The sequence below is a fragment of the Zalophus californianus genome, chromosome 16 (genome assembly GCF_009762305.2).
Source record: "Zalophus californianus isolate mZalCal1 chromosome 16, mZalCal1.pri.v2, whole genome shotgun sequence".
NCBI classification, from domain to species: Eukaryota; Metazoa; Chordata; class Mammalia; order Carnivora; family Otariidae; genus Zalophus; species Zalophus californianus.
This window is the reverse complement of record NC_045610.1, coordinates 48,326,351-48,338,456: the sequence shown is the minus strand read 5'-3', so window position 1 is coordinate 48,338,456 and position 12,106 is coordinate 48,326,351. Positions and strand designations below refer to the sequence as shown.

The window sequence follows — 12,106 nt, the reverse complement described above, 5'->3', positions numbered from 1 at the left end:
TGTCAGTTATGTGTTTGACTCGCATAATGTGACTCCATCGTTACACGTATGAGTGTGTCTCCTGTGTCAAAGAAAAGCAAGATGGCCAGTGGGTCTGGTGGGGCCCAGTGAAGATGTGGAATCTTAGGAGTTGTGGCCAGAGAGGTGGAGGGTGGGTGGATGTGTGTAGTGTGCCTCTGATTATGTGCAGCTCAGCTTATCCTATTCCTACCACCACACTGGCCTTTCCCAAAACTGAATCCACAGACTTCCTGGATGTAATAAAAATTTTTTAATTTTTGAATTTACATTTTGGTGATAATCTCAAATTAACATGTACATGTTGGGGATCATCTGAATGAACAGCACTAACCCTTTAATCCATCTTTGTTTATGATGGCATCATATCAGTACCAGGGGATCAACTTAAGTAATTTTTCATGCATTGTTCCTCAAACTGCAGTACAAGGACATAATGTGGGGTCCAGAAGTTCTCAAATTAAAGCACTTGACTTCATATGATGTAATTTTTTTTTTTTGGTTCATCTTAAGACTAAATGGAAGAGATTAATTGAGAAAAGTTTAGAAGATGAGAGTAATGATGGAAAATGCACTGCTAGTTTTTAGAGCAATTTGTACACCACCAGAATTAGCACTGACACCAAAGGAAACTAGATCAATAGAAGCAACTAAAGAGGCATGGTATGTGAGAATTTGCAGTGTGACAAAGGTGTCATTTTGAATTAGGAAGGTAAGACTGGACTTAACAGCAAATGATACTGGAATAATCAGTTTATAGTTTTGGTGGTGGGGCAGACCTCTGCCAATGCATATCATGACTAAGAACATATTTGGGAAGACATATCTGATTAGAGAATGCAGGAAAATTTAAAAGAAGTAAATAAAGCCAGAACAAGAAACACACACATACATGTTAAAAAAAAAAAAAAAAAACAACTTTGAGATTTAAAAAGAAATAAAAGGCAGAATGCAAAGTAGAAAGAATACATAGTTGTAATTTTTATCTTAATCTGTAAAAAGCACCTATAAATAAGTAGGAAAAGAAGAGAAATGGGAAGAATGTGGCGAGTTCACAGATGAAGCGTAACAACTTGACACGGGTTTAAATGCTGACCCTCTTTAGTAATTGAAGTCAGAAACCATGATGCTGTCATACCATTTCTAATTGCTGGAAATTGTACTTTAGTGATAGTACCTATGGTTGGCAAGGGTTCGGTGAAATAGAAACTCAGTGATGGTGAGAGTGTGAGTTGGTATAACCTATATAAAATTCAGTTTAGTACTGTGTTCCTGTTAGAAACCCAGTAATACTGGGGGGAGTTTATTTTAAGGAAATAACTAGAAGTGCATAAAAATTTATAAACAGGAATTTCACTATGGCATTATTTAAAAAAAGATAAAAGGGGAAGGTATTCTGAATGTCAAGACTTACAATGTTACACATAAACACCATTCGTTAAAAGAAATATCTGTGTCTGCCTTCGGCTCAGGTCATGATCCCAGGGTCCTGGGATCGAGTCCCGCATCGGGCTCCCTGCTCCTTGGGAGCCTGCTTCTCCCTCTGCTTCTCCCTCTCTCTCTCTCCTCCTCTGTCTCTCATGAATAAATAAATAAAATCTTTAAAAAAAAAAAAAAAAAAGAAAAAGAAATATCTGTGTATATGTACAGAAATATATATGTACTCAGCAATGGAAAAAAAGGAAATGAATATAAAACTTCAGAAATGTGATGGTATTCACTAATTAATAACGAATTAGGACATTGCAAAAGTAAAATTAGCTACCAAATAATTACTCTTAGCAATTATTCCACAAGGGAAAAATTCCACCTGTTTTGTCTTCTAGTTTCAGCAAGTTAAATGAGAGGTGAACGTTTTTAGAAGACTGCAGAAGCCATTCTAATTTAAATTAATTCATTCAGTGGATATTGAACAATGAACTATAGAAGTATTCTTTGAGCATTTTGCCCTGATATTGAGGATAAAGTGATCCTTGACCTCATGGTTCTCCCAAACTGTCTGGTGAAAAGCTATAAGAAAAGCTCATTTATAAACACAATTGGTTCAGGATAGTCCTATTCTGTTTGTTACGTTTAAAATTCATATGAAATTCATGTGAATAATTATATATTAGGTTATCTTCTTATCTTAAATATTCCAAAGGAAAGGCAGCCTTATAAAATGGCTCTTTATATGTATTTTTTCTTCGGTCTTGCCTATTGTCGTTTTTGCTTTAGACTCGTGGGAAGAATCTTGATTGTGTTTTCACTCTACTGCAGAGAGCAAGAACTGGGGAATGGTGGTTAGGGAGCCGAACGAAAACAGGTTCACTGACAACCAGGTGGAACTCTGGGTGTGGGTATATGTCTGAGTGCATCGTTGGGCTGACAGCATCACATTGGTGATGAAAATTGAAAATTGAAAAGCATGCATTCATCTGATGTGTTGGACAATATTTCAACTCCAAATGCTGCTTCAGGGCATATAAGCATTCATAGCGTTCTGTGTGTGTAGGTGCTCCTCAACAAGTGGTGACTCAGATCATTAGAGGGCAGCCCGTCTCCACCGCAATCTCTGCCCCGAGTGCAGTTTCCTCAACCCCTGGGCAGAAAGGATTAACTTCGGGAGCATCCAGCACAAATCTGCAGTCTTCAGCCTCACAGTCCCCTCGCCCCCAACAGGGACAGGTGAAGCTTACCATGGCTCAGCTCACTCAGTTAACACAGGGTCACGTAAGTAATGCAACTTCATTTTAACTTTTTTTTTTTAAGTTTTTAATTCCACTTAGCATTCTTCATTTTAACTTTAGAGGTGATCATTTATTTATTCTTGGAGTAAGTTTAAAAACATGTACTTAGGGCACCTGGGTGACTCAGTCGATTAAGCGTCCAGCTCTTGGTTTTGGCTCAGGTCATGATCTCAGGGTCGTGAGATTGATTCCTGGGTCAGGCTCCACGCTCAGTGGGGAGTTTTCTTGAGATTCTGTCTCTCCTCCCCCTGCCCCCCTCTCTCGCTCTCAAATGTATTAAAAAAAAAAAACAACAAAAAACAAAGCCATCTACTTACTCTCAGAACTTTATAATGCACCTTTTAAGGAAATGAGAAATGGCTGCTTCCTAGAGTCGAACAAAAATACTTCTTAAAGGCAAGATATAATAAATTTCAGTTATCTAGAGTGCTTAAACCTTAGACTGTGAACTAAAACAGCCAGATGGATAATCTTTTTAACTACCAAACATTACTAGTTGACCAATTTCCATGGAAAAAAATAAAATTTGAGGACATAAGTTGCTTTCTTGCAAGATTCAGTATTGTTATCAGTTCTTCTAGTAGTAATCAGTAGATTGAATGCAGTTCCTGTAAAAATCCCAGGAGATTTTTTTGTGGAACTTGACAGGCTGGTTTTAAAAAATTTATGTGGAAATGCAAAGGAGAAAGAATAGCTGTAACACTTTTGAAGAACAAGAGGTTTTGCCGTATTTGATAACCTGATACCAAAACTTCTTACGATGCCTCACTCATTAATACAGAAAGGTACAGACAACAAGGACGGATAGACCAGTAGCAGAGCAGAGAATGCAGAAAGTGACCATGTGCACGTGGACACTTGCTCTACGATAGAGGTATCATTGCAGGTCACTGAGAAAAGGACAGACTGTTCAGTAAATGGTGTTGGGACAATATATGGGAAGCTATGAAAGTAGACCACTACCTCACTCATAAACTCAATTCCAGGAGGATAAAAGTCCTACCTGTGAAAGGTAAAGCTATAATACTTTCAGAAAGCATGATAGAAGAAAACCTTCATAACTCAAGGTAGGAAAAGAAAGGCTTTCTTACTTAAAAAAAAAAAACACAGTAAAGGAAAAGATTTGTAAATTCAGCTACATCAAAAATAAGAACTTCAGTTCAGGAAACATTATAAAAGTGAAGAGAATGAGAGAAGATACAAATACAGTCAAATAAGGACAATTATCCAAAATACATAAAGAATAAAAATCAAGAAGGCAAAATGGCAAAGCTCAGTTAAAAAAAAAAAAAGGCAAAGAGGAAATCTAAATTCCAAAATCAAAAAAAGTACTAACTCCGTTAGTAATGAGGGAAATGAATATTAAAACTATGTATATAAGAGCATGGTATAAATTAAAATGTCAGATCAAGAATTGGCAAAGACATGAAACAAAATGAACTTTCATGTACAACTGCTGGTGGTATAAATTGGTTTAGCCATTTGGAAAGCTCCTAGACATTATCTAGCAAAATCGAGGATATGTGCATACATCCAGGAGTTTTTCTAGGTGTATTCCCTAACGAAGTTCTTGTTCATGTGAACACCAGGTTAGTGGGCATGAGTATTCATAGCAGCATGGCTCACAAGAGTAAAAACGTGGGAACAACCCAGATGTCTGTCTACTATCAATTAGGCAAATTGTGGTACATTCCTACAGCAATGAAAATGAAAAACTGCAGCCACACAAAAACCACATTGTTGAGCTAAAAGAGCAAGTAACAAACATACGATTCCGTTCGCATAAAACTCAGAAACAAGCAAAACTAGCTCTATTGTATAGGGATACAGGGCTATTACATTGCCTGCCTGGAGGGGCGTCATTCCCATCATGTTCTTCATGGATGGTGCTCTTGAAGTTGTGAACCCAGAGCCCTATGAAGATCTACAACTGGTGTCTGGGTGGCTCAGTCGGTTAAGTGTCTGACTCTTGATTTTGACTCAGGTTGTGACCTCGGGGTTGTGAGATTGAGCTCCGTGTTGGGCTCTCCACTCAGCAGGGAGTCTGCTCCAGATTCTTTCTCCCCCCCACACATACTCTCTCTCTAAAGATAAATAAATAAATCTTTAAAAAAAAAAAAAAAGATCCATACCTACACAGTATGAAGCAGTGCAATGCTATGGTAGCAGTGAGAACAGTGGTTACCTCCAGGGGACTGGAGATCAGAGCAGAGCACAGCGGGGGCTTCTTGGATATTGGTGATGGTGACCTGAATGCTGATGTTATAGATGTTTACTTTATAATTATTTTTCAAACTACACTTGATGTTTTATGTATTTTTGAATGTGCAAAAAACGATATTTTTGAAATGCAAGAATAAATAAGGGACTCCTGAGTGAAGTTACATAGAGTTCTGTACATGAACTTTGTGGTGTCAGTTTTGGCTGTTGGGAATTTGGGGTGGGTTGTTTTTACTTTGCTTTCTAACTCTCCGCCATGTCCCTGGTAGTTGAGGTCACTGGATTAGTAAGTCCTGGACGGAAGAGGTAGTACATACAGAGTTTTTACTTCCTGGTCCCCATTTTGAGAACTATGTGGGCATTAGCAACCCTCCTGACTTGGTGTTTGCATTCCCTGTCTAAACCCTAAGCTTTTCATACTTGAGCGCACACAGACACACACCATGGGTAACCTGGTACGTGTTGAAAACTGAAACCAGGAGACCTGGGCTCCTCATTTTATCTTACCTTGAACTTGGTCTCCTACTTTGGGCAAGTGACTTGGACTTTCTAACCTTGAATTTCTAATTAGTGATAAGATCATAGTAATATTTTCTCTCACTACTCCACGAAGTCACAAGACAGTATGTATAAAGATGCTTGAAAATTATAAAATAATATGAATATAATCTGGTTTAAAATCAGAATTTCGGGGAGATGTTAGTCATTCACCTCAACGCCCTTATTGTATGGATTGGGGAAATTTAGATCTGGAGGAGTAATGTTACTTGTAAACAGATACCTGGCTGTCCATTTGGAGAGCTTGGACTGGAGCTCTGGGGTTTTAGTTTATGTTTTTTCCACTATACAGCATCAGTCTTCCCGAATAAATATTTGTATTTTAGCTTATCTGAATTCCTTCTGATGCTATTCTGTAGACATTCAAATATATGTTTTCATTACATGAAAGGATCTTTCTAACATAAAAGTGATATACTTACAGATTGATGCCTTGGACACTGTTTACATGTTGTCTCTTCTTTTCCACAGGGTGGCAATCAAGGTTTGACAGTAGTAATTCAAGGACAAGGTCAAACGACTGGACAGTTGCAGTTGATACCTCAAGGGGTGACCATACTTCCGGGTCCAGGCCAGCAGCTGATGCAAGCTGCCATGCCAAACGGTACCGTTCAGCGGTTCCTCTTTACGCCTTTGGCAACAACGGCCACAGCAGCCAGCACCACCACCACCACCGTTTCCACTACAGCAGCAGGTAGAACTCGGGGTTACCAGAAATGCTGCGTGTCAGTCCTCAGGTGGCTGGGCTAACAGAGGGGTGGGAGGCCCACTGCTTACCTTTGGGAGGATATGCCTCAAGCCAGTGAGCTTACGAGATGACTGGTCAGCCTCACAGTACCTCTTGTTCCTACAGGCTCCCTGTCACCTCCATCCCCCCATAAAAAAATACAGAAAATTGGGGTGGGGAGCAAAAAATAGTGGCTATCATGGTAACTGTGCTCACACTTGCTTCTTGCCCAGCTTTGTGTAGGCACTGATTGAGTCATGCAGATAATCTCAGGGAAGGTGGATCTGTCTAGCTCATAGCTTACATCTGAGAGCTGCGTGTCCAGAACCACTTTGTTAGCCTCCTCCTGAAAGCTGCCCTCACCATGCCATAGGAGAAAAATGAGGTTTTAGCATTAGCCTTATGCCAGAAGTCCTGGCTGATGTCCAGAGACTGCACCTTGCTTTAAAAGCCAGTGCTCCAGAGAGTTAGCGTGTGCAGAGGGCAGCCTTGAAGCAGGACCCGGCTCCCCAGTTGGGAGAGTCCTACCTCAGGTGTGTCTGTGGAACATTTCTAAGCCATTAGTCTTCTTCTTCTTCTTCTTCTTTTTTTTTTTTTTAAGATTTTATTTATTTATTTGACAGAGAACACAGCGAGAGAGGGAACACAAGCAGAGGGAGTAGGAGAGGGAGAAGCAGGCTTCCCGCCGAGCAGGGAGCCCGATGCAGGGCTCGATCCCAGGACCCTGGGATCATGACCTGAGCCGAAGGCAGACGCTTAACGACTGAACCACCCAGGCGCCCCTAAGGCATCAATCTTCTATACTAAAATAAGGAATTCTCACCTTTAGAAAATCCCCTTCAAATTCTTCTTTTAGCAAGGTCCTGTGTTCTAGAGTAATAGAAATATTTGGTCTTTCTTTTTCACAGGTACAAGTGAACAAAGACAGAGTAAATTATCACCCCCGACACAGGTGCAACAAGCCAAAACCTTGCCACCAGCTCAGTCATCAAGTGTGAGTCCTCCAGAAGCCCAGCCACAGACTGCTCAGCCTTCAGCTCAGCCCCAGCCCCAAACCCAGCCCCCGTCCCCAGCTCAGCCTGAAGTTCAGACTCAAGCTGAAGTTCAGACCCAAACAACTGTTGCATCCCATGTCCCTTCTGAAGCACAACCCACCCAAGCACAGTCATCCAAACCCCAAGTCGCAGTACAGTGTCAGCCTCAAAGTAATGTCCAAGGACAGTCTCCTGCTCGCGTCCAAAGTCCACCACAGACTCGAATACGTCCATCGACTCCATCCCAAGTGTCTCCTGGACAGCAATCCCAGGGTCAGACTACAACCTCACAACCGATTCCAATTCAACCACATACATCTCTTCAGATACCTTCCCAGGGCCAGCCACAATCACAACCCCAGGTACAGTCTCCAACTCAAACTCTTTCATCAGGACAGACGTTAAGTCAAGTTACTGTGTCATCCCCATCCCGTCCTCAGCTACAGATACAGCAGCCACAGCCCCAAGTCATTGCTGTGCCTCAGCTGCAACAAGTCCAGGTTCTCTCTCAGATCCAGTCGCAGGTTGTGGCTCAGATACAGGCTCAGCAAGGTGGTGTGCCCCAGCAAATCAAACTCCAGTTACCTATTCAAATTCAGCAAAGCAGTCCTGTACAGACTCACCAGATTCAGAATGTGGTTACAGTGCAGGCAGCCAGTGTGCAAGAGCAGTTGCAAAGGGTTCAGCAACTCAGGGATCAGCAGCAAAAGAAGAAGCAGCAACAGATAGAAATTAAGCGGGAACACACCCTCCAAGCTTCTAATCAAAGTGAAATCATTCAGAAACAGGTAAAGTTATTAAGTAAAAGCAGCATGTTCAGTAGCTTGAATGATTGTGCTGTGCAGTAGACCTAGTGTTGGTTGTGTTAGGTTTCCGACATGAGACAAAAGTCATTGATGGTTCGATTTAGAAGCAGCACTGGATTGACAAGAAATAACGAATGATTACCATGGCTTGGAACTCTTTGTTGGATGTAAACAATCAGTGCTTATTAGAAGAACTACCTGTATTCGGGGAGAACTAAGATGGGAAGAATGGAGTTAGGAGTTTGAGTACTATGAATACAAAACTTGAAGGTCTGACCAAGCTCAAAGCCACATCAGGTGTCATAGTCCTTTGTTTGAAGCTCTTTGCAATTGTCATTCCTTAGTTTGCATGTAGACCAAGCAAATTATAGACAGTGGAAACTCACTTGCATTTCTAACCACACCTTTGTAAAAGGTTGACATTCTTCTGTTCCATAGCTTAACTAAAAAGTGCCATCCTGCAGTAGCGTCTTAGTGAAGTAAGGCCATTTAGAGGAGTTAGAATTATTCTACTTAAAATGAAGTCACATGTATAAGATCCTGTAGCATCACTGGAGAAAACTGCCTTTGCATCAACAGCATTAGTCAGGAGTTTGAGTGTGGATTACAAGTGTTCCCAAGTCATGAGACCTGTGTTCAGTTCCGGGGTCTTCTATTCAGTCTGTGAAACTCATCTCTCTGCCCTGAGCTCTATATCCTCATTAATACTCCCTCCTTCCAGCCATAAAAGATTATTGTAATGATTGAATGAGGTCATGTATGTAGAAGCACTTTTTATTTTTTATTGGGATATGCTTGACATACAGCATTGTATAAATTTAAGGTGTACAACGTGTTGATTTGATACCCTGATACTTGGAACATGATTGCCATTGTAGCAGTAGCACCTCTGTCACATCATATGGGCATCATTTCTTTTTAGTGGTGGGAATAATTAAGATCTGGTCTCTTAGCGTGTTTGATGATTCTACTACAACGTGCTTAGAAGCATTTTTTAAACAGCAAAGGGATTTTAAAGGTGTATGGTAATACTCTTAGAGATTGTGATGTCATAGATATGTTCAACTGCATCATTACCCAGCTTTTAGTACTGTGTAGTGTGTAAATTGAGAATTATTACAATATCTGTCTTTATCCTAATCTCTGTGCAAAGTGGGACAGGGAGGAGGGAAAATATTTGAAATTGATGCCAAGAAAGCGAGCGTAACGTTAAAAAACTATATATGGCTTTTGGAGAATGATAGCTGGGTAAAAATTACAGCTTATAGTACTTACTTAATCTCAAACAAGTGAGTTAAGTTTTTCATGTCTCAGAATCTCTTTTATAAAATTATCCCTTTCAGTGTTGTTAGGAGGAACAGTTGAGGTAATGTCAAGTGCTTACTTAGCACAGTGCCCAGTACACGATAAGCGCCCAGGCCATATTGTTGTAGCTCTAATTTTTTTTGTATTAGGATATAAAATTCTTACAGTTTCTTTGGAAAACGTACACGTGCTCAGATTTCTGCTGTTGTTAACTGTATACCAACTTGCAGTCATTATATAAAATATGCACTTTGGGATTTTGTTCTGTCCTGAAGGTGGTGATGAAGCATAATGCTGTAATAGAACATTTAAAGCAGAAAAAGACCATGACTCCAGCTGAAAGAGAAGAGAATCAAAGGTAGGGAGAAATGTTTATAACCCAGGAACACAAGGACTCGTTGTATACCAGCCTTAATCTTCTTTAGCGTGCACACGCACGGGAGGTCTGAGTTTATGGTTTTGGTTTTTGTTTTTAAATCTTGGCTGAAGTTCATTAAATGAGAACACTTGGCACTGCTAGCTGCTCATAACTGGTTTGAATCACTCTTTGAAGCTTTCCAGTTACAGAAAGTTTGTGTATCAACCATAGAGACATAGAAAAATTATTTCTTAAGCCTTTCAGAATGAAATGCCCAGCATTACATGGATTGTGTATTTCTCTCTAGAATGATTGTCTGTAACCAGGTGATGAAGTATATTTTGGATAAGATAGACAAAGAAGAAAAACAGGCAGCAAAAAAACGGAAGCGTGAAGAGAGTGTGGAACAGAAACGTAGCAAGCAGAATGCCACCAAGCTCTCCGCGCTGCTCTTCAAACACAAAGAACAACTCAAAGCTGAAATCCTAAAAAAGAGAGCGCTCCTGGACAAAGACCTACAGATTGAAGTGCAGGTAACAGCGTATTTCCTTTCCTTCTGTGTCCAGCGTTTAGCATTTAACTTTAATTCTTTTTTTCCCCCTTGCAACTTGGGTTAAGCTTTAAATGTCAGCTTGTTTCTAAAACTTACATTTTTGTACAGAGACTAAAAACAGTGGGACACACGTCTTTTTGAAACAGGACAGAGGTCTTACATCTGAAGGCGTATTGTAATCTCTACCATAGCCACTCTTAGAGGTCAGTCTGTTGATGTAAAGGAAAACATTTTGAGAACCCTCTTGAGGATAGCTTTTATGCTCTATGACATAGTCTCTCCAGTAGTTATCAGGAGCCAAGTTTCATGAGAAAGGTAGACCAAGAACTGCAAAATAGTGTTGGAAAAATGGAAAATAAAGAGTTGTCCATTAAATAAGACACCTTCCTCCTTGACTGATCCTGTAGGCATTGCTAATCCTCTGCTTGCTTGGGGAATTTATTGAAAAATGAAAGAAGACATCTATTCACACATATTTGAACAGCTTCTTAAAAGAGAAGTAGGCATCTGAAGCATCCCTGGAAGTACCTTGTATATTTTAAGATGAGAAGCATTTTTAAAAAAATTGATCGGCCCAACAATCAACATTACGCAACTCTGAGACTTGAGAGATCTTCCCACTAAAGTCAGAAGCCAGATGACAGTGCCAAAATCCAACATTATTATTTATCATCTCCAAAAATTTCTAGTTAGTGTGTTAAGTCAAGAAAAGAAAAAAAGGGATAAAATTCTTATTGTATATGATACGATCATTATATCAAAACCCACAAAGAAAAATTTTATTTATGAAAGATTTCAATGAGGTGGTCACGCACTAGATACATGTTGAGACCACAAGCATTGCGAAAGTGTCATAAACAAAAGAGCCAATTCACAGTAGCAGATATTCCCTCTCAACTTAAGATCCATTTCAGGTCAAAAATTCTAATGTGAAAAAAGAAACCACAAAAATAATAGAAGAAAACAAGATTGTCATTTTTGTAATCTCAGGGTGTGGAAAACCACTCCTGCGCATTACAGATTTCAGATGCCATAAAGGAAAAAGATTTGATGACAGAAGAAAAAATTTCATATAGGAAAAAAGAAAATACCATAAACAATATTGAAAAATAGGTAACAGGAAAAAAATTTTGTGACATTGATGACAGAATTAGTAGTCCTAAAATTTAAAGAGCTCTTAGGTCATTAAGAAAAAGGTGAGTATGGGTTAACTAGATAAGGGAAATCCTATCACAATATATATGTATATCAAGTTACTACAATGTATACTTTAAATATTTTGCAGTTTTGTCAGTGATACCTCAATAAAGCTGAAATTAAAAAAAGAAAAAACAACACTCTGGTACAAGAATGTGTAAGACATACAAATAAGCAATTTTCAAATTTAAAAATGCCAAATACCAGTAAACATATAAAAAGATAGTCAACCTAGGGACACATGGGTGGCTCAGTTGGTTAAGTGTCTGCCTTCAGTTCAGCTCAGGTCATGATCCCAGGGGATTGAGCCCCATGTTGGGTTCCCCGCTCAGCGGGAGGCCTGCTTCTCCCTCTCTCCCTGCTTGTGCTCTCATATAAATAAAATCTTTAAAAAAAGATACTCAACCTAAATCCTAAGGAGTCAGTCAAATAAATAAATCTTTAAAATAAATAAATCTTTAAAAAAAGATAGTCAACCTAAATACTAAGGAGTGGAATGAAAATACTGTTTTTTTAGAGAAAATACCATGTATTTCTAGAGAACATTACATCAGTGTATATCAAAAGACTCTAAAATGTGGATATTCTGATATTCCATAAT

At 39.4% G+C, this 12,106-nt stretch overlaps 1 protein-coding gene across 9 annotated transcripts in view; it reads left to right on the top strand.

The window, feature by feature from the left end:
- The window catches only part of BPTF (bromodomain PHD finger transcription factor), a 148,124-nt gene that overhangs the window by 114,344 nt on the left and 21,674 nt on the right, over positions 1 to 12,106 (top strand). For 5 of the 9 annotated variants that reach the window (XM_027625141.2, XM_027625142.2, XM_027625148.2 and 2 more), the window contains 5 exons: positions 2,513 to 2,730; positions 5,997 to 6,219; positions 7,161 to 8,074; positions 9,673 to 9,755; positions 10,063 to 10,288. In XM_027625141.2, coding sequence (XP_027480942.1) covers positions 2,513 to 2,730; positions 5,997 to 6,219; positions 7,161 to 8,074; positions 9,673 to 9,755; positions 10,063 to 10,288 — 1,664 coding nt within the window. The remainder of the gene's footprint in view (positions 1 to 2,512; positions 2,731 to 5,996; positions 6,220 to 7,160; positions 8,075 to 9,672; positions 9,756 to 10,062; positions 10,289 to 12,106) is intronic. The other 4 variants (XM_027625144.2, XM_027625145.2, XM_027625143.2 and 1 more) reach the window with 1 other exon arrangement.